This window comes from Thamnophis sirtalis, unplaced genomic scaffold, assembly GCF_051295495.1.
Source record: "Thamnophis sirtalis isolate CommonGarterSnake01/CBP01778 unplaced genomic scaffold, rThaSir2_p1.2 scaffold_1, whole genome shotgun sequence".
NCBI classification, from domain to species: domain Eukaryota; kingdom Metazoa; phylum Chordata; class Lepidosauria; order Squamata; family Natricidae; genus Thamnophis; species Thamnophis sirtalis.
The window spans coordinates 150,924,003-150,950,936 of record NW_028261381.1 but is presented as its reverse complement, the minus strand read 5'-3'; the positions used below and the strand labels follow the sequence as shown (position 1 = coordinate 150,950,936).

At 42.0% G+C, this 26,934-nt stretch overlaps 1 protein-coding gene across 2 annotated transcripts in view; it reads left to right on the top strand.

The window, feature by feature from the left end:
* DAAM1 (dishevelled associated activator of morphogenesis 1) overlaps nucleotides 1-22,587 on the top strand; it is a 158,997-nt gene extending 136,410 nt beyond the window's left edge. For both annotated transcript variants that reach the window (XM_087727805.1, XM_087727798.1), the window contains 9 exons: nucleotides 3,372-3,456; nucleotides 5,797-5,903; nucleotides 6,722-6,810; nucleotides 8,342-8,510; nucleotides 10,285-10,392; nucleotides 10,657-10,717; nucleotides 13,397-13,528; nucleotides 17,093-17,263; nucleotides 18,502-22,587. In XM_087727805.1, coding sequence (XP_087583931.1) covers nucleotides 3,372-3,456; nucleotides 5,797-5,903; nucleotides 6,722-6,810; nucleotides 8,342-8,510; nucleotides 10,285-10,392; nucleotides 10,657-10,717; nucleotides 13,397-13,528; nucleotides 17,093-17,263; nucleotides 18,502-18,711 — 1,132 coding nt within the window. In that variant the 3' untranslated portion in view covers nucleotides 18,712-22,587. The remainder of the gene's footprint in view (nucleotides 1-3,371; nucleotides 3,457-5,796; nucleotides 5,904-6,721; nucleotides 6,811-8,341; nucleotides 8,511-10,284; nucleotides 10,393-10,656; nucleotides 10,718-13,396; nucleotides 13,529-17,092; nucleotides 17,264-18,501) is intronic.
* Nucleotides 22,588-26,934: the final 4,347 nt, after the last annotated feature.

Sequence of the window (26,934 nt, the reverse complement as noted above, 5' to 3'; positions counted from 1 at the left end):
GAGCAAGCAGTGTTTATCAGCTTGCTTCTTGTAGGCTTCTGCTGCATCTGCTAGAGCCTTCTTCGTATTTTCCCATCCTTTCTTTAGTGTGTCCATCCATTCATTCAGAGGCATGAAGAAGGGAGGTTCTCTAGGAAGTTCAGGCATGAGAACAAATTCCATGCCACTGGTAATCTGGAAAGGAGTTAATCCAGTGCTGCTGTGGATCGCATTGTTGTACGCCATTTCGGCAAAAGGTAGCAAGTCCGACCAGTTGTCTTGCTGAGAGCCCACATAACACCGGATGTATTGTTCCACCATCGCATTGGCCCTCTCCGCTGCACCATTCGTGCTGGGATGAAACGCTGAGCTGAGTCCTTGTGTGGACCTGATGGATCCCATGAATTCTCTCCAGAACTTGCTGGTGAACTGAACTCCACAGTCTGAAATGATCCTCTTGGGCACCCCGTGCAGACGATAAATGTGTTTCACAAACATTTTCGCTAATTTCTTTGCAGACTGCAGCCCTGAGCAAGCAATGAAATGCTCCTGCTTGGAAAACAAATCAATAACTGTCCAGATTACTCTATTTCCACTGCTGTCTGGGAGTTCGATGATGAAGTCCATTCCGATCTCTTCCCATGGTCGGCTAGGGCTGGCCACTCGTTGTAGTACTCCAGGGGGCTTCCCCGGTCGTGTTTTCATTGTTGCACAAGTAGCACAGCTTTTTACATAATCTTCCACCTCCAATTTCATACTTGGCCACCAAAATTGATGCTTGGCAAGGTGGAGCGTTTTTAGGAATCCAAAGTGGCCGCCTAATTTTGCATCATGGCTTCGCTGTAGGACTTACAGCCTCAACCCCGCGGGGACGTACAGTTTGGACCCCTTCCAGGCTAAACCACCTCTCATCGTTAGGATGTCCTTGTTATTGTTGAACCACAGGTCTGCCGGGAGTGCTGCTTTGAACTCTGTCATCAGCTTATCTTGGTGTCGGGTGGTGATCTGGGCCACCTGTTGGTGGGAGGAAGAAATGATGGGTTGATAGTTCCTTCTTACTGTCGTACTGCGTACTGTCGTACTGCGGTTTTCTTGACAAAGCATCCGCCAACAAGTTCTTCCCTGCAGGGATGTGTTTAATGTTGAATTTGAACCTTTGGAAGTATTGTGCCCAGCAAACTTGTTTGGGAGATAATCTTCGATGGGCGTGGATAGCGTCAAGGTTTTTATGATCAGTCCAAACCTCGAACGGCATATCCCCCCCCTCCAAGAGATGTCTCCACATGAGCAGTCTCAACCTCATCACAAATACCTCTTTCTCCCAAATGGCCCACCTCCTTTCAGTAGTGGTGAGTTTCTTGGAGTTGTAATCTCCATCCAGCTGGTTCTGGTCAGGTGCAGAGGTGCGGAGACAAAAGATGACCTTGGGCTTCTAGAAAAGAATTACAACAACATATTCCACAATTCTACTCCTTTTGTATTCCCCCCTCCCAACTACTACACTAATGAAACAGCATAATGAAATATTAGAAAGTGTGGCAGGCCAAAGATCCTTAAAGGAACATAACTACAGGCCTGACAGTTGAATTAGATAAAGCTAGTTTGAGCCAGCATGGTTCTTCTAATGGAAATGGTGGTGGTCAAGCTTAGCAATGCTCTTTAATTCATTCCATCTTCCTTAATTTCCAGTTCCAGTTTTCAAGTCTTCATTTGTTTCGTGTGCTTCCAATATTCCAGAAGATAAAATAACATTCCTGAACCTGGGCAGCTTAGATTCCAGGCCTTGCATCTCAGATCAATCCATTTCAGAGTGGCAATATTGATTGTTCCACTGATGTTTTCTCGGAGGAAGCTCAAACTACCTAGGCTTTCATTTCAGTCAGTTTTCAAGCCATCTCCCACCCAAAGATTAGAAATTCTCTCTGAGCCATTTTACCATTCTGGTTCCCTAACAGAAACGGAGCATCTTATGACTTCCACTTTCTTCACACACATATGAAACTTCCTGGATTCACTCCCCGCCCTCCGCTTCTCTCAGGTGACGGGAGTACTGCTTTCCATACAGATAAAGACAACATTTTTACCACCGAAAAGGGTATTGAAAAGTCAGAGTTGGTAGGGGAGGACTTAGATTTGCCATGCCCATATTGGATATACTGGAGCCAGCAATCATGAGAGCTGATTGTTAAATATTCTGAAATTCTCAGCTGAGACACAGTATCTAGCCCTCCCCCCTCAGCTGTTTGGCAGCTATCCATGCAATGCAGCAGTGGCAATAGAGACAGCAGAGACAGTTGTTATGCCTTTATCAGCACACCACTGGCTACACCTAAGCCTTTTTCCTGGCACAGGCGTGTGCTTTTCATACTGAAGCGTAACTAGTCAGCATCTGGTGCCTTCCCTTTCTTCCAGATAGAATTCCTTCCGGGCCCCAAATAGCTGATCACTGTTTTCAAATTGCTCTGCAACACTGATTTATCCGATTTCCTAATAAGTTACAACCCTAGGAAAATATTACTTTCCTTTTATATATCGGTCAAAAGTCTTTCTGTGGTGGCTTGTTCTCTGGGTTGCAAAAGTTTCCCCAACCCCACCCCAAAAGTGTATTCTGAGCCTGTTAAAGTTATGCACGCTCCCTCCTGTTTTAACCCTCCTCATGAGGCTAGCTGTTTGTCTCATCAAAGCTCAGCACACCCATTCAACATCTCTTGCAAGCTGTCACACCCTGTCAACAAGTTTCATCATTTAAATCCTTGTGACAGCCAATGCTGTAAACTACCTTCCATCTTAGATAGTCTGTGCTTAGCAGCTGCTGCCAACGAAGATAATTATTGTGGTTTTCTGGACAGGCTTACTGCTTTTGCTGGCCTCCTTCCCCCTGCATTGTCAGAGAAGAGCTTTTCTTATCTCCCTCCCCATCCCCTCCTATAAATAGTCTCTAGGGGCATCTTCATGCAGGGTTTGTGTGGGTTTGTTTTTCCAGGCCTAGAGTGTGAAGACCAAACACCCTCCCGTACATAAAAACCCCAAGACAGTCCTGCTGACCACAGCAAAGATTCTTTGCGGGTCCATAGAGCAGGCAAGCTCCAGAGTCCATTCCTTGGAGAGAAATACAGAGCCTCTTGCAAAATATTCATTTCCCTTAATTCATTATTCATTTCACCACCAAGGGCAGGTTCCCAATTTCCCCCTCTCCCTCCATTCTGTCACACATACACTTAGATCATTAGGTTTGTTCATGCTCATTTATTAACTAACCCCAAAATGGAAATCAATCCAATTGAAAGCAGCATGAAGGTAACGTTTAGAAAGTTAGCAGATTTTACAGTAATGAGGTAGGCAAGCGGACCTCCCTGCTTATGTAACAACGTTCTGTTGTCTTGCCTTTCCAGACTTAAACTATCAAATGATGAAATTAAACGTGCAATTTTAACAATGGATGAACAGGAGGACCTGCCAAAGGATATGCTTGAACAGGTGAGTACAGAAGGTGTTCAGTTCTTGACAGAAATGCTAAAAATGTAAGTTTCAAATTCACCATCTAGGTAGGATCTCTGCTCCCACCGTTCCAGGGCCGTTAGCGTTGTTTTTGTTTTGTTCGTCCTGATCTATGCAAGTAAAAGAGTTTAGCTCTGAGCTAAAGAAGGAACTAGGAAATGTGAAATGGTTGCCTTAAGAAAGTAGAAAATGTGAGAAAGAGGCAGCTCCACCAATAACTTGTTGTGTTATTTAGCAGCTTTCAAGAAGCATGTCTTTTGAAGAAAAATTAGAAAGTGTAGGAAAGATGCTATCAGGGAATGATCCTCCATGACACACACACACACACACACCAACACACACACACACACACACACCACTATTCATAGACTGTGATAGGCAGAGATGCAGCTGATAAATTCTATCCCAGCTGAGGAGTCAAATTGGGTGAAGAAAGATCACCACACCAAAGCAGGTGACTAATCTGATCCACCTGGAATGAAATCAGTTCATTCTGTATTGAGGTTTCACTGCCTTTCTTTAGGAGAAGAAAAATATTTTAGGGAAACAATTAATTCTTTTTAATTTGAAAAAAGGAGATGGGAACTTGACCTGCATCAACATACTCTTCAAAACAACCTTTCAGTTTTGTTGTATACTGTCCTGAATCAGTTGCTTTTGTGAGATGGGTGGCTATATAAATTAGATAGACGGATTTAAAAAAATAATTCAAGGCCAAGTGTAACTGTCATCCTTTAAATGGGAGTTACCTCTTGACTCATGCAGTCCACAATCTACTCAGCCTTTCTGTGTAGCCTATGGCACCTAATCACTGAATCCGATTGCCTGCCTGATTAGCTATTAGCTGGCCGATAGGAAGGCAGGTGGCATGTAAGAATATTACTTGTATCATGGAAAGAGCAATGGGAGTCTTCATGATGGAACCCTACTCCATCATTCATACTCAATAGCAATATCACTTAGACTTATATACCACTTTACAGTGCTTTATAGCGCTCTCTAAGCAGTTTACAGAGTCAGTATATTGCCTGCAACAATCTGGCTCCTCATTTTACCAAACTCAGAAGGATGAAAGGTTGAGTCAACCTTGAGCCGGTGAGACTCAAACTGCTGGCAATCAGGAGTCAGCAGGATTAGCCTGCAATACTGCATTCTAACCGCTACGCCACCACGACTCCTCAAAATTCACATAATCCTCACTTGATCACATTTTGGGTGATTGGCTACTGGCTCACTGGTCACAGCGTACCATGGTGATTGCAGCAGCAGAAAATGGCAAAATATGCCCTTTGGATATACTAGATTTTCTTAACGACCATGTAATTCATTTAACAACCATGGTGACTCACTTCATGAGGATTGTAAAATTGAGTCAGGTCACATAATGACCTGCTTAAGGACTACAATGACTTATGTCCAAAATTCTGGGCTCAGTTGTGGTCATAAGTCAAGAACTACATGTACTGTTGGTAATAATACCGCCTAGAGGCTGCCTGTGAGGAGATGGGCAATTAAGAAATTTATGTAAATTTATATAAATAGATATAGATGCACATCAGGGGTGGGTTGCTGCCAGCGTTACTGCCTGTTTGCAACCCATGCACTGTGTGCGCTGTTCAATGTAAATTGTAAGAGCCGAGGTAGTGCAGTGGTTAAATGCAGCACTGCAGGCTACTTCAGCTGACTGCAGTTCTGCAGTTCGGCTGTTCAAATCTCACCGGCTCAGGGTTGACTCAGCCTTCCATCCTTCCGAGGTGGGTAAAATGAGGACCCGGATTGTTGTTGGGGGCAATATGCTGATTCTGTAAACCGCTTAGAGAGGGCTGAAAGCCCTATGAAGCAGTATATTAGTCTAACTGCTATTGCTATTGTTCTGCGCACATGCGCAAAATAATTTACAGTGAACTGTGCATGCTTGGCCGCCACCATCCAAAATGGTGGCGGCCAAGCAGCAGCGAAGGAACCGGTTTGGGGGTGTGGCGGGCCTGGGTTGCTGCCAGTTCTTCGACCCAGGCCTGAATTCCACTACCAGTTCAGCCGAACCGGCAGCAACCCACCTCTGATACACATACACATATTGCTCTCCCTGGTTATTCTTAAAAATGGAACAGGTATCTTAAGAATGCCATACATTGTAAACTTATCCATCTGTCTTCCCAGGCCACCATTGAGATTCTTCACTAAAAAAATATTTCTTACCCACCTCCTCAGTAGAAAATCTTGAAGCCTACATATCTGTTCTTTTTCTTGTGCTGTAAGAAGCTGAATTCCCGAGAGAAGATTGTTCATCTAAAATACCTTTTTTTTTTTCCTTTTTAGCTTTTAAAATTTGTTCCTGAAAAAGCTGACATTGATCTTCTGGAAGAACACAAGCATGAGTTGGATCGGATGGCCAAAGCTGACAGATTTCTCTTTGAAATGAGCAGGTGATTTTGCCAGCTGCTTCCCTTCTATTGTTGCTTTCTACACCAAAAACAGGGACTCAATAACTAGGGGGATGTGTAGAAAGGAGGGTTGTTTTCTGAGCCATGTAGACCACAGGTGTCAAACTTAATCGCTTCATGTGGCGTATCATGATGAGAAGTAACGTTTTTTTGCCTTTGTGGAGCTGGAATGGGCATGACCCACGGGGACCACCAGTTTGACATGCCTGATGTAGACTATGTATTGAAGAAAAATCTGAAGTACAAAATTTCATACTGCTGAAATTGGTATTCTAGATTGATTTGGCTGATGTAATTATTGCTGTGGAGGAGGAAAGAGATAGATACAGAAAATGAACACTATGGAAAGGCATGGCTCAGTTGTATTAAGGATTTGAGAAAAGGTCTACGGGACGCTTGGGATAGAGGTCTTTAAAGAGCTTACAGGCTAAAGATCTTCTATTGTTTCCATTTAATTTCAGTTGTGTTTTCTCATTGAATCAAGTTGATTTGTAAGCCACTTTTGCCTTTGCTGTGTGCAGTGGGAATACAGAATACAGAACCACCTTCTGTAATCTGATGGCTTCAAGTAACATTCCAAGCTTTGATCATATTATTTTAGGAACTGTAAGTTGAATTGAAGGACATCAGATTTTATGGAGCTTGAAAGTCACAGAATAAGTATTTGATAGTAATCTTTGCAGATGATTGCTCTGACTTTCCAGAAGTGCAGTTTAACCTGAAATGTGTCATTTTTCTTCCAACTTTTACTAACCTTGAGAAATGTGGCTCTTATACTGTTTTACTCCTTTTTCTTGCAGGATAAATCATTATCAGCAAAGGCTTCAGTCCTTATATTTTAAGAAGAAGTTTGCTGAGAGAGTTGCTGAAGTTAAACCAAAAGTTGAAGGTAAAGTATGGCTCAAGGAAATGGTTATGTTTGATGAAACATAAATGAAACCACTCAAGGAAGCCAACTTCTCTCAAACTCACTCAAACTGCAAGGAACCTTCCTATTATATTTGAAATAAATACTGTATTTTTTTTTAGAATAAGACGCACCGGAGTATAAGATGCACCTTAGTTTTTGAGGATAAAAACAAGGGGGGAAATTCTGCCTATCAAGTATTCATCTGGCTAGGGTCCTTAATCTGTCAGCTTCAGCACATAAGTTTGCTGGTTTTGAGCGTGCACGCATGCTTTTTATCCCCTGGTTGGGAATAAAAAAAGTTTCTAAAGCACAGCTGATCATCGGAAAGAGAAGCAATGAGAAAAGCATGGGAAGCCCGGAAGATCGCTTCACTCGCTAGCGCCTCATTAGGGCTGAAAAACAGCTTCTAAAGCACAGCTGATCGTCTGAGAGAGAAGCAATGAGAAAAGCAGGCAAAGCACAGAAGTTGCTTCATTCATTAGCGCTTCATTAGGGCTGAAAAAAAGCTTCGAAAAAGCTACATTTGGAGTATAAGATGCACCCAAATTATCAGCTACTTTTAGGGGGGGGCATTTTATACTCTGGAAAATATGGTATTTGAAACAAGGAAAATCTTTTAAAGTTAATTTACATTTTGTACAAAACAGTGGTAGCAAGGGGGAGGAATGGGATATCACGTTAATGAGAATAGACTGTGACCTTAAATCATAAATATTTTAATTTTGATTAATTATTAAAGGATTAATGGTAATGAGAACACCTAATAGTTGAAATGTTCTATGAATTGTTCATAGAACAGGTATTGGGTAGGTCTAGTTTAATGAAAAGAAGGACTAAAGGTGACGTAATAGCCTTAATAGAAGACACGATAGCAGTGTTCCAATATCTTAGGGGTTGCCACAAAGAAGAGGGAGTCAAGCTATTCTCCAAAGCATCTGAGGGTAGATGCTTTGGAGAAAGCAATGGGTGGAAACTAATCCAGGAGAGAAGCAATTTAGAACTAAGGAGAAATTCTCTGACAGTGAGAACAATCAATCAGTGGAACAACTTGCCTCCTGAAATTGTGGGTGCTCCAACACTGGAGTAAAAAGAAGTGTTTGGACAACCATTTGTCTAAAATGGTATGGGGTTCCTTCTTGAGAAGGAGGGTTGGACTAGAAGAACCCCAAGATCCCTTCCAACTCTGTTATTCTGTTCCAGGATCTAAAAACACACATGCCAAAAAAAAATTGAAGGGCCATTTTTATTAGTAAACCTATCTCTTTTCACCTTCTTTTCTAACTTGGTTGTTTTGTAATATGTTGTTTGAATGGCACCTGTAATTTTCATCTTTTTATTGCTTTTTTTTTTTCTTCCTTTTTTGCCAACTCCATGATCATTTCTTGGGTAACTTCCTTTCTGTTTGTGAAATTCTGGCTGCTTTGTAAATCATTCCATTAAACACATATTAATGCTCTCTAGTCAACATCGTATTGTCTGACCAGATCTTCTCCCACTTGGTCCTTTCTAGCAATTCAAACTGCTTCCATCCAAGTATTCCAGAGCAAAAGCCTGAAGCAGCTGCTTGAAGTGGTTTTGGCTTTTGGCAACTACATGAACAAGGGCCAGAGAGGGAATGCTTATGGCTTTAAAATTTCTAGCCTGAACAAGATTGCAGATACCAAATCTAGCATTGACAAGTAAGCAGCTTCAAGCATATGCTCATTTGGGGGGGGAGGGGGGTTGGAAGACTAGCTTCCTTTTGAACTGTGTCATTAAAGAATCTAGATCAGGGATGTCAAACTCAAGGCCCGCAGGGCAGTTCCGGCCCATGGTTACTTAGATATGGCCCGTGAGGGTGCCCTGGAAACAGCAAAGGACTGGCCTGTGGTGCTTCTGCCTGTGAAAACGGGGTCCGAAGCTCCGTTTTTGGCTGCCACAGCCTCCTACAACCCTCTGACTTTGAAAACAGAGATAGGGAGGACCGTGTGCTCAGGACCCCATTTTCACTGGCAGAGCACTCAGGCCACCACAGGTGCTCCCCGACAGTGACATCGAGCTGGCCATGCCCACCCTGGACACACCCACCCCGGCCTCCAAAGGTCAAACCCCACCCTGATGCGGCCTCAATTAAATCGAGTTTGACATCCCTGATCTAAATAATCTGCTTCTTCTAGAGCAGTCTGCAGCTGAAGCTGCACTACGTTGTCAAGAACTTTTCCCCAAAAAGGAGATTGGAGAGAAGATTATTATTATCTAATAAAGATGGATTTTTAAAAAGTCGCCTCAGAAGGGGAAGCACAGGGGCTCCTTTAAAGCAGCCAGAATAATTCCTTCCTAAAGAAGTACTAACAACCTCCTAGTTCTGGCAGCACACTCAGCCACATAGAGCAGGGGAGTCAAACTTGCGTCGTCACAGTGGCCTCACATATCGCAACTCCCCCCACTTTGCTAAATTGGGCATGGGCGTGGCCAGCATGTGATGCATCCAGTGTGGAGTTTGACAGCCCTGACATAGAGCATTCAGGATGGACAATTTTATGTTGGATAACATTGTCTTAACTTGTCCACAAAACAGAATGAACCTCAGATAGCAGTAAAATTTCCCTTTTTACCACATAAGAAATTGTACAGATATTATAGTGACCAGGCAGTAGAATAGAACCTCCTGTTCCTTCCTCCCCAGTAGGGACTGAGGAAGCTTAATGAGGACAGTTGGATAACAACCCTAATACTATATTGACAGATACATTTTTAGCATTCCTGAGAGGCAAAGAATTGTGTGAGAAAGGCAACTTATTGCTTAGACAGAACTAGAAAGCGATGAAGCATAAATGCTCCTGTGCCATATGATGTTTGAACCTACATTTTGAATGTCTGTAGAAATTGATGTACTCAAATTCTCTTGCCACTGAATAACACTAGCACTTAGACTTATATACCATTTCACAGTGCTTTACAGCCCTCTCTAAGCGGTTTACAGAGTCAGCATATTGCCCCCAATAATTTGGGTTCTCATTTTACCCACCTTGGAAGGATGGAAGACTAAGTCAGCCTTGAGCCTAATGATATTTGAACTGCCAAATTGCAGGCAGCTGGCAGGTAGCAGAAGTAGACTGCAGTACTGCACTCTAACCACTGGGCCACCAAGGATCTTGTTAGTTTTAAAAGAGAATTAGAAAAATTCTCATGGAGGACAGAACTATCAGTAATTACTATTTTTAACAACTGTGTGCTGCCCTCTGAATCACAGATAGCATATCTCAGATAAAACTATTAAGAAGCAAGTATTTTGTAGTCCAAAATGGACCTGGTTGGTCATTGTGTGCCATCAAGTATTGAAGTCTTCACCTGAACTCTGGAAAGGTATAGCTATTTTCCTTGGGGTGAATTAAATGTCACTTACTTTCTCTTTGTGGAAAAGTAATGGTTCATGTTATGGTTCATGTTATTAATCGTCTGTATTTATCCCAGGAACATTACCTTGTTGCACTATCTCATCACAATCATAGAAAAAAAGTATCCCAAAGTATTCAGCTTACATGAAGAATTAAAAGATGTCCCTGGAGCTGCCAAAGTAAAGTAAGTATGTATTTAGGAAATTGTTATTACTGCTAATTTCTTTGTATGAACTTACATATAGCAAAAAAGTGTTTTAACCTCAAGGCTGTCTTCATCAACATGTGCCAGGGTTAACTAAATTGCTACAGATAAGATGCTAATCTAAAAATAAGAGTCCTTTCCCCCCTCCAGTCAGAGAAGTATGGAGGATGTCAGAGCTTACATTACAAAATGTTGCTAGGAGTAGCTTGAACATTTCAATGTCTTTTCCTTTATTTCTGGCAGTATGACTGAACTGGAGAAGGACATTGGCAACTTGAGGAGTGGGCTCAGAGCTGTGGAGACAGTAAGTGTCACTTATCCAATTAATGGTTCCCTACTTTTATTTCAAGACAGTCCATGTGGGTGAGCATCTGAGCTTGTCTCAGCATTCATTCTTGGAGGGAGAGGGAACAAAACAGGTGAAGCTGTTTTTATCTCTTGCCTAAGAGAATGGTTTCTCTTTCCTGTCCTTATTACAGTTTTATAGCTCTGTTAATGACCTCGGTAGCTTTTTTGCTTACTTGCTTTCATCATGAGTGATTTTTTTTTAAAGCTTTGGCCTTCATAGTCCTAACATCGCAGAGATAGTTTTGAAATGTTTGGAAGCCCATGTGGCAGTCAGGTCTACAGCTGCTTTCAATCAACTTTAATCAGCAAAGCCAACTACAAACCTTTTTTTCCAGTATATCCTTCACACATATATACCCCCCCCACCTCAGAAACATTTGGACATTTTGAAAAGGGGTAGTGTGTATATGGTAGATTAGGCAAATTCTGCCTCTAGAAATTGGGCTGAAGAGAATTGAGTTGAGATCAGTAGGGCGAGGATCCTCTTAAAGTGAATCCGTTTTATGTTACCATAAATGTGTGCAAAAATAAGGATGAGTTAGTATGTCATTCGAACCCTGAACTAGTACTGTTGAGCAAATGATCCTTATCAATAATTTAAAAAAAATTAAAACTATGTTGCAGGGAGCTATATTCCCCTGTTAGATTGAGGAAGAAAGCTGAGGAGATAGCAAGAGTTATTTGAAGGTCTAACTGCATCAGGACAACGGAACTTTCAATAGCATGGAATGGGTCATCTATAAGGCACACATGAAAATGTAGACAGAGATAGGCAATCCTTTGATAGACACAGAGAGTGCCTGAAATATTTGGATGGCTGCTATCGAAGGAGAACATTGCATGGTATTCAGTATGTAAGTAGAAGCAGAATTTGTCTTCTAGGATTGAACCATAAGAGCTTTTAAAGGGGTGGATGTGTTCTTTAAAAAAATGCTTGAATGATTTTGAAAAACTCAGGGAAGACTGGCTTTAGAACGATAGATTGGTGTGCTGGAGGCTGCTCACACCAGCATGCTTAGAACCAATTGTTCAATTTTCAAGAATGTTATGAGCTCCAGTTGAGAGCAAAGCTGAACTGCAACACCTCACACACCAGCCAGAGGTTTGGCAGCTAACAGCACAGTGCAATGGACCTGGCAGAGCTGGCTGTTATTATACATTTATTAACACACCATTGAATGATAGGCTCACGGATGAAACAAAAAAGCCGACATTTCATACAGAAAAACCGAAATTTATAGAATAATGATGATCATTAATATACCATAAAGATTTTCTTTTAAAGACCTTTCACCCTCTGACTGGCTCAACTGATGGACAGTTTAGGCTTTGACTTGATTTCCTGATAAGAGTTTAGATTGGCCCCCACTTGTAATGAGAGCCTGATGGTGGGACAATGTTTTTTGAAGCTCTTATCCCTCTACTTGCATAAGAGATGGTTGTGTATACATAGTTGTGTTTATGGCAAAATGGATATTCAATTGCACAAAGGCCTTAACACATTGGTAAATAAGAAATTCCAAGCTAGAAGATGCTGCCATTCTTCTCAAAATAACATTACTCTTCTTATATATTATAATACCAATATACCGTGTTTCCCTGAAAATAAGAAAGGGTCTTATTTTCTTTTGACCCCCAAAATAAACGCTTGGCCTTATTTTCAGGGAGTTCTTATTATTTTTGAGGTGAAGGAGGCAGTGAGCGTGATCACCTCATGGCTGCTGCTGTGTTGCAAGTTTTTCGGGAAGGGCTTATTTTAGTGCATGCGCTCAAAAGCCCGATTGGGCTTATTATCTGGGGAGGTCTTATTTTCAGGGAAACAGGGTAACTGTACAACCTCCAAGGCTTTGCCAGCTTCTGTCAGTGCCCATCCACCAGTATGAGAGACTTCCTCATAGTAGCATCAATTCTATGGAATATCCTCCTTTGAAAAGGTCCCATCATTCCATGATTTGGGGATTTCTCAGACAGCTTGTTATTATCCAGGTTTGTTTTTATAGAGTCAGTTGATCTTTGTGCTATGATGTAAACTGGCCGTAGAGGAAATGCTTGGCCAGTTGATCTAATGGTTAAGGTATCAAGCTAGAAAGCAGGAGAACAAGAGTTCATGTCCGCCTTAGCCAAGAAAGCCCATTGGGTGACTTTGGACCGCCAAAATCACTCTCAGCCCAACATATCTCACAGGGTTGCTGTTGTGGGGGAAAAGGAGGAAGAAGGTGTGTTGGATATGTTATATATTTCTTGCTTTGTTGCTTTTTATTTAACAGAAATATGAAATGTGGTTAATAAAAATGAAGGGCTGAAACAGAAGAGTTCTCCCTGCATAGCTCCTTGCATTCAGTTCCTTAACACTTATCCAGAGCCAGGGTATTTGGCCAATCTTATCCATAGTTCATGTCAGCTGAGATTTGTTCAACTAAAAGCTACTGGGAAGATGGATAATTCATTTAGCTGGCTAACCCAACTGAACAGCCTGTTTCCCAAATGAGTACAGTATTTATGCATTTTTCATATTACAGTACCAGAAATAATTCTCTTGGAGTGTACACTGGGGGGTCTTGGACAGGAACTGTTTGGGGATTTCTAAATTTCAATCATTATCTGTTTGGAGTAACATGAAATTGTTTCTCTAAAGGAACTGGAATACCAAAAATCCCAGCCTTCCAATCCAGAGGACAAGTTTGTTTCTGTGGTTAGCCAATTCATCACTTTGGCCAGCTTCAGCTTCTCAGACGTAGAAGATCTTCTAGCAGAAGCCAAAGAACTGGTAAGAAATAATTATTACAAGTCAGAGGTATGCAGCATCTGATCTGATGCAGACTGCAGCTGACAGATACAGTGATGATACTCACACTGGATCCAAAGCACTCTCTCGTCTCCTTCAGATCCAAATATTGCACATACTTATTATAGATCTCCACTAATCCAGAATTTGATGGGATTTTTGAAGGTGGCCTTGAATTTTGACCATGGCTCAATGTTTTATCTTTTATACAATTAGTTTAACTGAAGTTGAGAAGGTATGAATGGTCTGAAGCCAAGATGGGCAAAGCCAGCCCAGAAACTGCAGTTAAACTATGTACTTCTCGTGCGTTTAATTATTTTCTGTCATATTAAACTGTAAAATTTTTAGAGAGTGGTCATAACTCTGCCATTGGGGACTTAGGTTTTGCCTATCCTGTAAATCTGTTTTTTAGGGTTCTCTGGTCTGCCCCTGTGGCTCAGTGGTTGCTAATGCACAAAGATGTGTTCTAATTAAGGAACCCTGCAGTGAGTCCCTCTATGATTGGTTTATCAGAATCAAATTCTAATTGCAGCCGAGTCAATTAAAGAATATGATTGATTAGAGAGAGAAATAAAGAAGAAGCTGTCAATCAATCAATGACTCCGGAGGTTGTGGGTGCTCCAACACTAGAAGTTTTTAAGAAGAAATTGGACAACCATATGTCCGAAATGGTACAGGGTTTGCTGTCAGGCAATGAACATCCAGAGATTCATATCTCACCCTCTTTCTGACCCTCAGTTTTTCCTTGGTAAAATGATTCAGAGCATTAGCTTTATTCTATCTACCAGTTGTGTGGAATAGTTGAACGGAGCCCCTGATGCTAACTGCCCAGTGGAAATCCTGCCCAAATTTTGCTTGTTCAAAGTCACTTCTCTTTAATTCAGCATTTTGTTTCTAAAATAGCAGATGTTTGAAAGGCAGGTGTCCTTCATTATTCATATCCAACATATATATTCAGTATTTGGGGCGCAGTGCTTAGAATGCAGTACCATAGGCTAACTCACTACTCACTCCAGAAGTTCAATTCTGAACAGCTCCAAGTTGACTCAGCCTTCTATCCTTCTGAGCTTGGTAAAATGAGGACCCAGTTTGTTGGGGGAAATATATAAACAGCTCTATAAACACATAAAAGCATTATGAAGCAGTATATAAGTCTAAGTGCTATTTCTATTTCTTTATTACTGTCTTTGTAGCATTGTACAATCATATCAAATCAAATCACCCCATTCCAAGCAACCCCCTTCCAAACAAGGTAGAGCAACTGCAACACTCTTCAACAATCAAAAGCTCTGTGGAAGACTTCCATCTTGATTCTCCTTCAGAAAACTATAAAGAAGGATGTAACTTGGATGCCTGGTTCCATGGAGTAGGCAGGATAATCTTGTTACTATAATGGGCTCCCTGTTCTCTTCATGTGGAGCAGTGGACCAGATGGATACGGTTTACTTGGCATATATGATCTATAGATACCTACCGTATTTTTTGGAGTATAAGACATACCAAGGTTTTGAAGAGGCAAATTTAAAAAAAAACAGTTTTTGCACTATGCAAACCTCCCAAAAACGGGCCCGTTTTTTTTTCCAAAAAAAGGGCATGAATAGCCTTTAGGAGGCTTGTAGAGTGCTCTTGGGGGGTGGGGGAGCCAAAAACAAGCAAAAAAACAGGTCATTTTTTGCTCATTTCTGCCCTCCCCAGCCCCCAGGACCTCTCAGAAAGCCGCCTAAAAGCTATGCACAGCCATTTTGCTGAAGGGGGCGGGGTTTCAGGAGGCAAAAAATGCTGTATTCAATGTATAAGACGCACCCAGATTTTCACCCTCTTTTATGAGGGAAAAAGTTGCGTCTTATACTCCAAAAAATACGGTAGTTACCAAACTCCAAAGAATCTCATAGGTTACAACCAGCATTTCAAATTGTACTCACAAGCCTATTGGTAATCAATGCAATACGCACCAGTGGTGGGTTGCAGGCGGTACACCCCGGTACGGGTGTACTGGAGCCTGTCCAGAGCACCGGGTACCGTTCCGGTAAAATGCTCCGGAGGGCCCACTTGCCCGCCCAAGCTCCTTACCTGTCCTTTAAGCCTTTGGTGCTTCCGCATACGCACATGGCACATACAGCGCCTGTGCGACACTCCGCCGAGCAAATGGAGTGTCGTGGAGGCTTGCAGAGGCGTCGCAGGCAGGTACAACGCATGCACGTGCTGTGCGCGTCCACGTGGGTGACGCCGGGCCCCGTTCCAACCGTACCAGTTGGAACGGGATCTGGAACCCACCACTGGTACTCACCATTTTCAGGTAAACCCGTAGATGTGGGTGAAAAGTTTCTGGTTAAGCAAATTCAGTTTACTTCCAAAAGAAGACAGGTGGGGGAGGGTAAATGTCTTTTCCAAAACTTTCCTAGCACATTTGGTTCCAATACTGAAGCATGTGGCAATAATAAATAGCATACAGGAATGAATCTTCAAAGCAAAGTTGAAAGTCCCAAGTTTTCACTCTCTTTTTCCGTGTGTTTGAGATTTATATTTGTGATATCAAATTCTGGTTTTATTGCCCCTGAGTTAATAAAAGAGGGAGGGGAGGAAACCTGATAATAAAGGACATAAAACAAAAACAGAGGTGCAGCTTGTTAGCAACTCCAAAATGGTATGAATAGTTCATTAGAGAAGAAAGATATTACCAGACTTTGACCTGGTAAGGACAAGGTGGGTTCAAGTACATGAAGATGCCAGAGTTTGAAAGGAGGGGAGGAGATGGTGACTTGTACCATAACGCAAGCCTTGCCCTATTATGAATGTGGGACTTCAGAGAGTGGTTTTTTTGAGCTTGTCCAAAACTTCCTTAAGGGCAGGATTCCTTCATAGATCGTACTAGTAGCACCACTGCAAATAGGGTTTAATAGAAAGATAGGAGGCTGCAGACCACAGAAGCTTATACAGATTGTACAGTGAAAGATCAACATTCAGATGTAGTCCTTGGCCCCTTCCGGCCTAAATAGGTGCAAGAACACGATACTCAAACCATGGGAATTTTATTTACAAAAAATTTTCTTCCAAAATAATTAGATCCAGGATCATCTTTATTTCCAGGAGGATCTTAAATTCTGCCTATGGCCAATAGATACACTTACAAAATAAAAAAAATGAGGAGGAGGCAATTCACTTCTTTTTTATATGTATCTCCTCCTAGCCTCCAAAATGTTGAAAGATCAGAGTGGTTTTGGTGGGACCAGAGACTAGATAGAGTAGTAATTTTTCGTTTGCTAAGCTGTTGTTTCATTATTATCTATTATCTATACTTAGGACAATCCCAGCTCGCAACCTGATAACAAAATGTCACATATATTCATTGACTTCCAAAAGACTTCCCAGACTTGTCATAATGGATTAGTTTCTCACAGTTCCTATTATTTATGGCCTTGTCTAAAGGAAGAGATGGAAGAGAATTAAGCTTGGAACTACGATTCTGATCTTAAACTATGTTTTCTTAGACTGAAAAAGGATAAATCTGGGAGAATTTTCAAAAAGCTTACTAGTTTCTTCCTTTAGTTTATCAAGGCAGTGAAGCATTTTGGAGAAGATTCTGGCAAAACACAACCAGATGAGTTCTTTGGAATCTTTGACCAGTTCCTTCAAGCTGTAAATGAGGCTAAACAAGAGAATGAAAACATGAGGAAGAGGAAAGAAGAAGAAGAGCGACGGGCACGCATGGAAGCTCAGGTACTACAAAAAGGCACTTCTACATCCAATGGCATAGTCTTACCCAAGTTGGCATCTTCCAAAAGTGTTGAACTTTCATTGCCAACAGAAGATGCATTGCATGGCATCCAGACAGCATTACATTACAGAAAACATCTGTATTAACACAGCAAGAGTAGCAAGGATAGTCAATCTGTTGTTCTCTAGAGCAGGGGTCTCCAACCTTGGCAACTTTAAGACTCGTGGACTTCAACTACTACAATTCTTCATCCAGCTTTGCTTTGCTGGCTGAGAAACTCTGGGAGTTGAAGTCCACAAGTGTTAAAGTTGCCAAGGTTGGAGACCCCTGCTCTAGGGCATATTTTAATTTATTTCCTATATGAACTTCAGAACCTGCCTCCTGTAGAGTCAGAGCATTATAGACATCAGCCTGTTCGGACTAGCAGGAGCTCACAAAGCTTTCAGCAAAAAGTGATCTTTGCCACTTTTGATTGGGAGTCATGAGGCCTTTGCTTAGGCCAGGGGTCAGCAACCCACGGCTCTGGAGCTGCATGTGGCTCTTTCATCCCTCTGCTGCGGCTACCTGTCGCCAGTTGGCACCACACTTTTGAGAAGATCTTCCGGTTGGGAGGGCGGGGGAGCAGGGCGCCCCAGAAGGAGACTCTGTGGCAAGGGGTTGGTTTTATGGTCAGCTCCACAATTGATAGGTCTTTTGGTTAGGACAGGTAGAGGAAAAAGGACACCACGCTAGGTGGAGACTCTATGGTGGGGAAACGTGACTTCCCATCAGCTCCAGAATTGAATTGGGGGCTTCCAGTTAGGACCTTTGTGGCTCTTTGAGTGTTTTAACATTGCCGACCTCTGGCTTAGGCCCTTCTGCATGCAGTTCATGTGAAATCTTCCACTGAGTTTAGCTTCCGCTAGTATGGGTCCTGGTCTGTAAATCTGTAACCCAAGTACCTTCCTTCCAACATCACCATTCTCCCACAACACTTTTTTTCAGTCACAATTCAACATGTGAAAAGTACTGTGGCCCTTTTTCTCTGCAGGCCCAAGAGAAGGACCACTCATTCTAGATTTCTGATAATGCATTTATATTTCCAAATAGAACGGACTTCACCGCATTGGAACATGCAGCCTTTCACTAGCTGAACTGTTTCCCGCATACACACGTGAGATCACGTGCAGCCTTTCTTGGGATTTTCAATAGCTGCAACGTGGAAACTAAGATTGTTTCCCCCCCCCTCCCTCTCTTTCAGCTCAAGGAACAGCGAGAAAGGGAGCGCAAGGCTAGGAAGGCAAAAGAAAACAGTGAAGAAGGTGGAGAGTTTGATGACCTGGTCTCCGCTTTGAGGTCCGGGGAAGTCTTTGACAAAGACCTTTCTAAATTGAAGCGCAATCGCAAACGCATCACTAATCAGCTGGCAGACGGGAGTCGCGAGAGACCCATCACAAAACTCAACTTTTGAACATCGTCTTTTTAAAGAGTGTTAGGGGGAGAAAAGAAACCTGACCAATAATCTGGTAAAACCTGGTCCCTTTTTTTTTTTTGCCTTCTGCCTTGGTGGTCACACACAGTGGCATCTTTCCTCCCCAACCCCGCATGTCTGCGTGAGCGGGTGTTAAAGGAAGCATATGTGGGTGTATATGTGCTGTAGATACAAGTCTCTCTGGGTGGATGGAGACCAAAAGGGTGTGTGTGGAGACGCTTGTAAGCACGCACGGTTGCTACTGCTTGAACGAATGTTCCCTTTTCTACCGATGATAGTGGCATTCCACAAGCAGCTTCTCCATTTCAAAAGCACAAACGTTGGAGAGGGAGGCTGATAAGAGGCAGAAATGGGGGGGGGATGAGGGAGGCTGAATAATAACATTCAGCTCGGCTTATTGGGGTCTTTGAGGCCGATACTGAGGGGGAAATAGGTGCAGGGTGACCCAAGATCATCTTGACCTGGATGGACCCACCTTGACTGACTCATCACTGCTGGGAATACAGTGGCAAAAAGTCCATTAGAAACTCTTCTTGTTCAGCCTGAACTGCATCGCTCAGAAAAAAAAAAAACAAATACTATCTTCTGTGTCTATTATTACCTAAAACTTGAACATCCCTTGTAATTCTTGTGCTGGCTCCTTTTGTTCCCTAATCTCTCTTTTTCATTCTTTCCCAGCACTTTTGGACTCCTTGGGGAGATTTTCATTACTGTAATAATGCACCTATAGAATTAATTTGTTTTCTTATTGAAGACCAATGGGGAATTGGGGAGGGGAGTGCTCTCTCTTTTTGGGGGGGAAAATGGATCCAAGAATCTATGTGTTCATTCTGTTTTGTTTCGATTCCCTATCCAGCAAGACAAACTATATTCTCTGTAAATGTAGGTCAGAAATTACTCTGGGCCAGTTCCGTTTTGTAACAGTTGTCTAATCAGCGGTGATTCCAGAAGAGCCTTGGGGAGGGGGGGGATTGGGGGCATACCTGCAGATATTGGGCACTATATGTAATCCTCCATACGTGCCCACGAAAGTTTAAAGAGCTAAGTTTTTAGTCAAGCAGTACCAGGAGCGGACCAAGTGAATGTAGTGCCTCGAGTTTTTTAAGAGTTTAGCTGAGAATTGCTGCCATGAAAAATAAAGGTGGCTCTTACTAAGTAAGCAGTGAGGTTCGTGTCCTCTCCTGATGATCCTATGGCCTTGGGTTGATTGGCAGCACACAGAGGCCTTTGTTTGCAGAACAAGCATAGGTAAAACTTATTTCAAAGTTTGCCCTTTGTCCCAAAGGAAACAGCTTTGGTCAAAGGCTTTGATGAACTCCAGAGCTGAGGAGAGAGATTTAAGGACCAAATGTGTCATGCAGAGCAGCAGGAACGCCCCCCTCCCTCAAAATTATATTGCTATTCATGTTTTTCTTGCAGAAGTGTTAAGCAGAGCTACCTATAAAAAATGTTGATCCAAAATCTTTAAAAAAAAAAATCACAAAAAAAAAACAAAAACAAAAAAAAACATCAGATTGCTCAGGGAGTAATTAATAATTTAAAAACAATAGTAATACAAAGAAATTGGAAAGATGTTTTTAAAATGCCAATTTTTTATAGCGTGGCTTAATCTTATAGAGAATATTGAAGACTGTTACTTTTTGCTCTTTTTTTCCCTCTTTTATTTATTTGTGGGATTTCTCTTGCGTGGCTTTTTTTTTTTTTTTAACCATCCTCATATTGTTATCTGAAATTGAACAGGGATTTTGTTTATTTTTTTTTTTATTTTTTTTGTCCTTGCACTAGATAGTTAATGCTGTTTGAAACTTTTTTTGTGGGGGTGGGAGGGAACTAGTAAAAGTGGGGAATTGGGGAATTGGAATAGCACTTTTCCTCATGTGAACTGTAAAAGAAATGTGCGGTTTTGTATTAAAAAAAAAACTAGTTTGTACAAAATACAGTTCTTGTTGCCGGGATCCCCAGATCCTTTTGCAATCTGAAAGCTGTGAAGATCACACCACAGAGAGCTGTCAGAGAGATCTGTTTGTTTGTGCGTGTGGGTATGTAGGCACGTGCATGTATTATTATTTTTTGAACTGTCATTTTTCTTAAACTGCAGCCTTTTTCAATAAACTGTACACCTGGATGGCTCGTCAAATACCTTGCAAAACAGTCAGAGTGAGAATGCTGATTATCTGAGTCCTTGAAGAGAGCAGCTGAGCAAAAGCTTTGCTCCAGCAGAAAGCATCCAAGTTGGTCATAACTGTTACTTAAAACTAAAGTGCCTCTCTTTTATATGTATATATTGTATTTATAGATGGAAGAAAATTGGGTTAGATACAATTTTTAGGGCGTTGAGGATGAGAAAGAGCTCAGATAGATCAGAGGGTGCATTGAAATGAAACGTGAATAAAGACAAAGCCAGCATTATTTTGAATATAAAACGAGCAGAAAAGTGCTGTAGCGTTCAGTCTCCTCGTGAAGACCAGCCCTGCAATCCAATAGGCATTTAAGAATTTGGCACGCTTTCTACCACCATAGAAAGTGTCTTGCTGAAAAGTGAGTACCTTTATTTCCAGCCCCCACTTCCACCCCACCCCCCAGGACTGATTCACATTCCCATTAGGAAGCCTTTTACATGGAGTAGACACAGCTGAGGCAGTGTTTGGATTTTCCAGTGGAGTTATCCAGAAATACACAACAAGCTGGACAATTACTTAGATAGTTCTTTCTGTCATTTTTTCAGCAAGGTTGTTTGTGTGCATCTGTAAGATAGGCACACATTCATTTTGGGAGGATCCCTATCAGCTTACCTTGTTTAATCATCCTACTGTAAATTGGATGGGATTAGTCAGAAGGTGAAAGTGAAAGGCAGTGCAAATTAAAGTGGAAGCCCTTAAAGTTCCCAGCCTTGGCAACTTTAAGATATGTGGACTTCAACTCCTACAGCTGGCGGATGAATTCTGTGAGTCGAAGCCCTTAAATCTTAAAATTAGAAGCCCTTAAAATTAGATTAAAAATAGATTAAAAAAAATACTACTTTAAAGGAACAGCAATTTTGGTTCTGCCTTGAAAACTCTGTAATACTCAATGCTGATCTGTTCAAAGCCAGTCAAAAGAAAGACAATGTTTTATTTGGATCCAGCATAAATCTGGGCTCATTAGTCAAGCACATCACTTGTAGGGTTTTGCCCCTGCCCACTCCACTCCAACCCAAAAACCTTCTTTGGCATTTAGTACATCAAGTATCAAATTGAGACAGCTGACTGATTTGTGTTGTGCTGTCAGAAATATCTTCAAGGGGAAGTTGTTTTCTGTTTTGTAGGTTGGATTACTGGATCTCCCTGGATTTCTCGCAATCTCTACTGCACGGATTACAAAGCAAAGGAAGCAAGGATCCAGTGAAAACCATTCCTTGTGCTTCCAAATTAAACTTGATCTGCAACAAGCCTTATTTGGAAGGCTGCATTTGCAAATTCTTTGTGCTTGTGTGAGAGAGGTTTTTTTTTTTTTTGGTTCTTGTTTGTTTTCTTAAATAAATGTACAGGTTAATCCCATGTGCCATTTGTTGTAAATTACATTTTTTGACTGGTGCTGGTGGAAGTAGCCACTCTATTTTCATTATAATTTTCCTCTTTGCATTGCTCCTGGGTGTGTAATTAAAACAAAATAATGCCAAAAAAGAGAGAGGAAAAAAAAAGTGATAGTTTGTAAACTGAAATATACTAAGTAGATTAGGAGTAGCAAACCATGTAGTGGATCTTAGATACACAGATGTTTTTAGCTAGCAGGAAATGATGTGTATGTTGCAAGACTGTACATTTTTTAAAGAAAAACAACAATATGCAATAAAGAGTATACATAAAATTAAGGATATTCAGTATCATTTATACTTGAGTAAATTTTAAAACAAATTGATGGATTTATGACATTTAACATGCAAACAACACACTTTTTAAATGAAGATTTGATAGCTATATCTTTCCCAAGTGTACTGTTGACCCTCTATCCCAGGGGTGTCAAACTCAAGGCTCGGGTCGGATCCGGCCCACTGGGTGTTTATATCTGGCCCACAGGGTCAGCCTCAAAACAGCAAAGGACTGGCCCATGGTGCCTCTGCCAGCAAAAAGGGAGCATGGGAGGACCACCTGAGCTCCATTTTTGCTGGCAGAGGGTTGCAGGAAGCAGTCGCAGCCAAAAATGGAGCTCGGGAGTCCGTTTTCACTGGCAGAGCCCTCAGGCTACCACTGGCACCTTTGACATGATGTCAAGCTGGCCATGCCCATCCTGGCCACATTCACCCTGACCTCCCCCCCCCCCCAGGTCAAACACAACCCTGATGCAGCCCTCAATAAAATTGAGTTTTGACACTCTTGTTCTATCCCAATAAATACATTTCTGGAAATAGCATTTGGACTTGTCCTGAGAAAAGCACCATTTATTCTGTTATAGAAAAATGCTTTTCAAACCATACATACCTCCCCACCCAAAGCCTTGAATGCTCTTATTGCACAAATCCAGTGTTGCGTTATCATAGAACCAGAAACTCTAAAAAGATATTTCGACATTTATACACTGGCACTGAAATACTATTTAAATATAATTCATATGTCTCTTTAATCTTGGAATGTGCTAGTGTGGAAGTTTTTATGCATTTGTTTCTCCTAGGTCCGTGATGGCAAACCTATGTGACACACAGAGCCATATTTGGTGGCATGCCAGCCGTCAACTCCTGTGCGCATGCACACGTCGGCCACTAATTTTTCATCCTTCCAGAGGGCCAGGGGATGCCATTTTCGCCCTCCTCAGGCTCCAGGAAAGCCTCCAGAGGCTGAGGAGGATGAAAAACGGCCCCAATGACCCAACCAGAAGTTCAGAACTTCTGGTTGGGCCGTTGGGACAGTTTTTCGCCCTCCCCAGCTCTTTAAAAGCTCAGGCCAGCTTAGGCAGAGTTCCCAAAGGCCTCTTTTTCAAGTATTGATCAGGAAACCTCAAAGACAAAACAAAAGTTAGCAATGAGAATATCTAATAGGTTATTATCTACCGCAGTATATAGAAAGGCGATTAGACATAAGAGCATCTCTGGGAAAATACTCTTATTTCTATTTTAGCCTCTTTGGTAGCAGTAGTAGAAAACACGCAAGAAGAACTTTTTTAAAAAAATTCTGTGGGAACTGAATGATGAACTGATAGGGATAGTCTGGTTTGTTTAGTCCAAGGCTGAAAATGACAATGCTCAGCATTGTTGTAAGAACTAAGGTGATGAGGTATGAGATCACTGTCATTTCTCCCCCCCCCCCCCGACAAATTCTTCATGGCACACCACGCAGCAGTGGAGAAAATTGTGCCACCATCGTATGATGATGGTGTCAGCTGTATTGAAAAGTTCTACCAATCTAGAACAAAGCCACTGTTTTGACTTTGGGAACATATAGGGCGCGGGAGGGGGAGACATTTCTCCAAGTATTCCAGATTTAATACACAGTCCTGACACCTTAAAAGACGTGAAATAAATGATTGGAAATTATCCGGGTAACTTTGCTGGATGGGTTGAGCGGTGGACAAATGGAGACTTTATTTATAAAAAATGTATCATCTTTCCCTGATAAGATTATATAGCAATTCAACAATCACCATGCACTAGGACATGGATCTCCAACCTTGGCAACTTTAAGACTTGTGGACTTCAACTCCCAGAATTCGGGGAGTTGAAGTCCACAAATCTTAAAGTTGCCAAGGTTGGAGACCCCTGCATTAGGAAGCTCTGCAGAAGTCGACAGCTGTTTTGATTTGCAAATCATTGACAGGGCGGTTTGAATACCAATAATAATAATAGCAGTCCTGGAACTATGGGCTGCATTGCTATTTTTAGTTATTCAGCCGCTAAGCTGTGTCTGTTTTTTGGTGACCCCCATGGCCCATAGCATGCCAGGGCCCCTGCCCGCCACTGTCTCTTGGAGTTTGCACAAATCATGTTCATTGTATCAGTGGCACTGCCTATCCATCTCATGCTCTGTCATCCCCTTTTTCATTTTGCCTTCAACCTTTCCCAACATCAGGAGTTTTTTTTCCCCAATGAGTCCTCTCTTTTTATTAGGTAGCCAAAGTATTGAAGCTTCAGTTTCAGTATGTGGTTCCAAAGAAAAATCAGGGTTGGTTTCCTTTAGGATTGCTATTGCTACTTATTTATTTTTGTTTTTAGAGCTGAGGTGGCGCAGTGGTTAGAATGCAGTACTGCAGGCTACTTCAGCTGACTGATAGTTGCAGTTCAGCAGTTCAAATCTAACCGGCTCAGATTGACTCAGCCTTCCATTCTTCCGAGGTGGGTAAAATGAGGACCAAGATTGTAGGGGGCAAGATGCTGACTCTGTAAACCGCTTAGAGAGGGCTGTAAAAGCACTATGAAGTGGTAGATAAGTCTAAGTGCTATTGTTATTTAATTTCTCTGGATGTATTGGGAGATCCACAAATGGTTACACCAGGCACAAATGTTTGTCTACTTGCTTGGTTATTTTAACATTTCACTTGAGGCTGACTTTCTATCCACAGGGGATTTGAAGCAGCTAAAAGGAAAAGCAAAGTAAAACGGGAAATAAAATCCATATTTTTTAAAGTATCACATGTATGATTGCAGAAGACCAGCTGAGGAGCTCTTACAAGAGTGAGAGCTGAACACAGCTGTAACTTGGGAGCAAAACCGGAGAACAAGCTTGCATATCATGGGAACGATTTCAGTGTACTCAATCTGCCGCAAGTTGTGGTATCTGCATATTAGCTGCAGACTGATGGGGTGCCAGACTTTATTACAAAGCTAACCTATTTTAGATTTCTTCTTGGCTATTCCTAGCTAGGCACACTGCCTTCTGCAGTCTAGCCTTTCCACCCTGATTTCCTTGGCTTTTGGAAGCATTCCTGCAGTGTTCTTTAATTGCTAGCCTAGAGCGAGCAGGTGTCTGGCTAACTAAGGCTTCATTTGCCTTTTGGGTGTTTCAAAGGCCTTGCCAAAAAAAAAAAGTTCAGTCAACTCAGATGAGTTAACTGGGAGCACCACACCTTTTGGAATGGAAGCTTGAGTGGCATCACCGTGTGTGGTTCTCGAAGCAGTTCTGGCTCTTTTGCAAAGGAGAGGTGTATCTCATTGGGTGGAACCGCTCTTCTAGAAAAGCTTCTATAGAGCAAGTAGATCAGATCTCGGATGTTAATTAAAAGAGAAGAGAAAATGGAAGGAACACCCATTGCTGCCAAACAACATTGCTGGGTTATTTGCCCAGCACTCTGGTGGGGGGAGGTGAAAGAGAGCATGCCAGAGACTTCCCAGTGGAGATCTAGTAGACTAGGACATGGTGAACCTTTATATTTGGATTTAAACCAGTGAAATTATCAAGTGCTTTCTTTGGCCCTCAAAGCTGCAAAAGAAGCTGGAGGGGATTTGAAAGGAGGCTTGCATACAGCTGCTCTCATGCCCATATGTTGTGGCCCACCAGCAGAACTGGCAGCAGATTCAGACAGTGAGGAGGTTGGGGAGGAACATGGGCCAGTCCTGCAGTCTGGGGAAGGCTCTGATGAGGGCTGTGTCAGAGGCAGAGAGAGGGCCAGAGCTGTATGCCACTTATCAGCTGCCTTCAGAGTCAGATATCAGTGAGGCAGATGAACAGCTGGAGCCTGTTTTCATTGTGCGCATGCGCAGAGTTGCCACATGAAGGGAACAGCTAAAAAATAGGGGTTGACTTGGGAGTAAGGCCACAGGTGGATGATGAATGGACCCACCCAGAGGAAATAAAAGAGGAGCAAAAGAGGAGTGGAGTTTGCAGGAGACAGTTAGTTAACTTCATTGGTTCGTGACTCTCTGAGACTCTTTGCCAGGTTCTGAAGATATCGGCTTGGCAGCTCTCCAAACCAGATAAGGTCTGTGACTGCAAATCCTCCCTTGAAAGACTTTGTTGGATGTGAATTGGAAGAATTCACAGTAAATTAATAAAAGGGATTTTTGTCAGGACAAGGAGTTTGTTTCATGTTCTTGGGAAGCCTAGGTCAGAACACCATACTCATATATCCATTGATGGGCATAGATAGCATGTTTTCCTACACTTTGTCTCTCTTTCATAAAGATAACCACAACTGAGCCCAAGATTCCTGTTGCTTTAACAATTCTTAAGTGAATTTTGCCTATTTTACGACCTTCCTTGCCACAGTTGTTAAGTGAATCACTGCAATTGTTAAGTT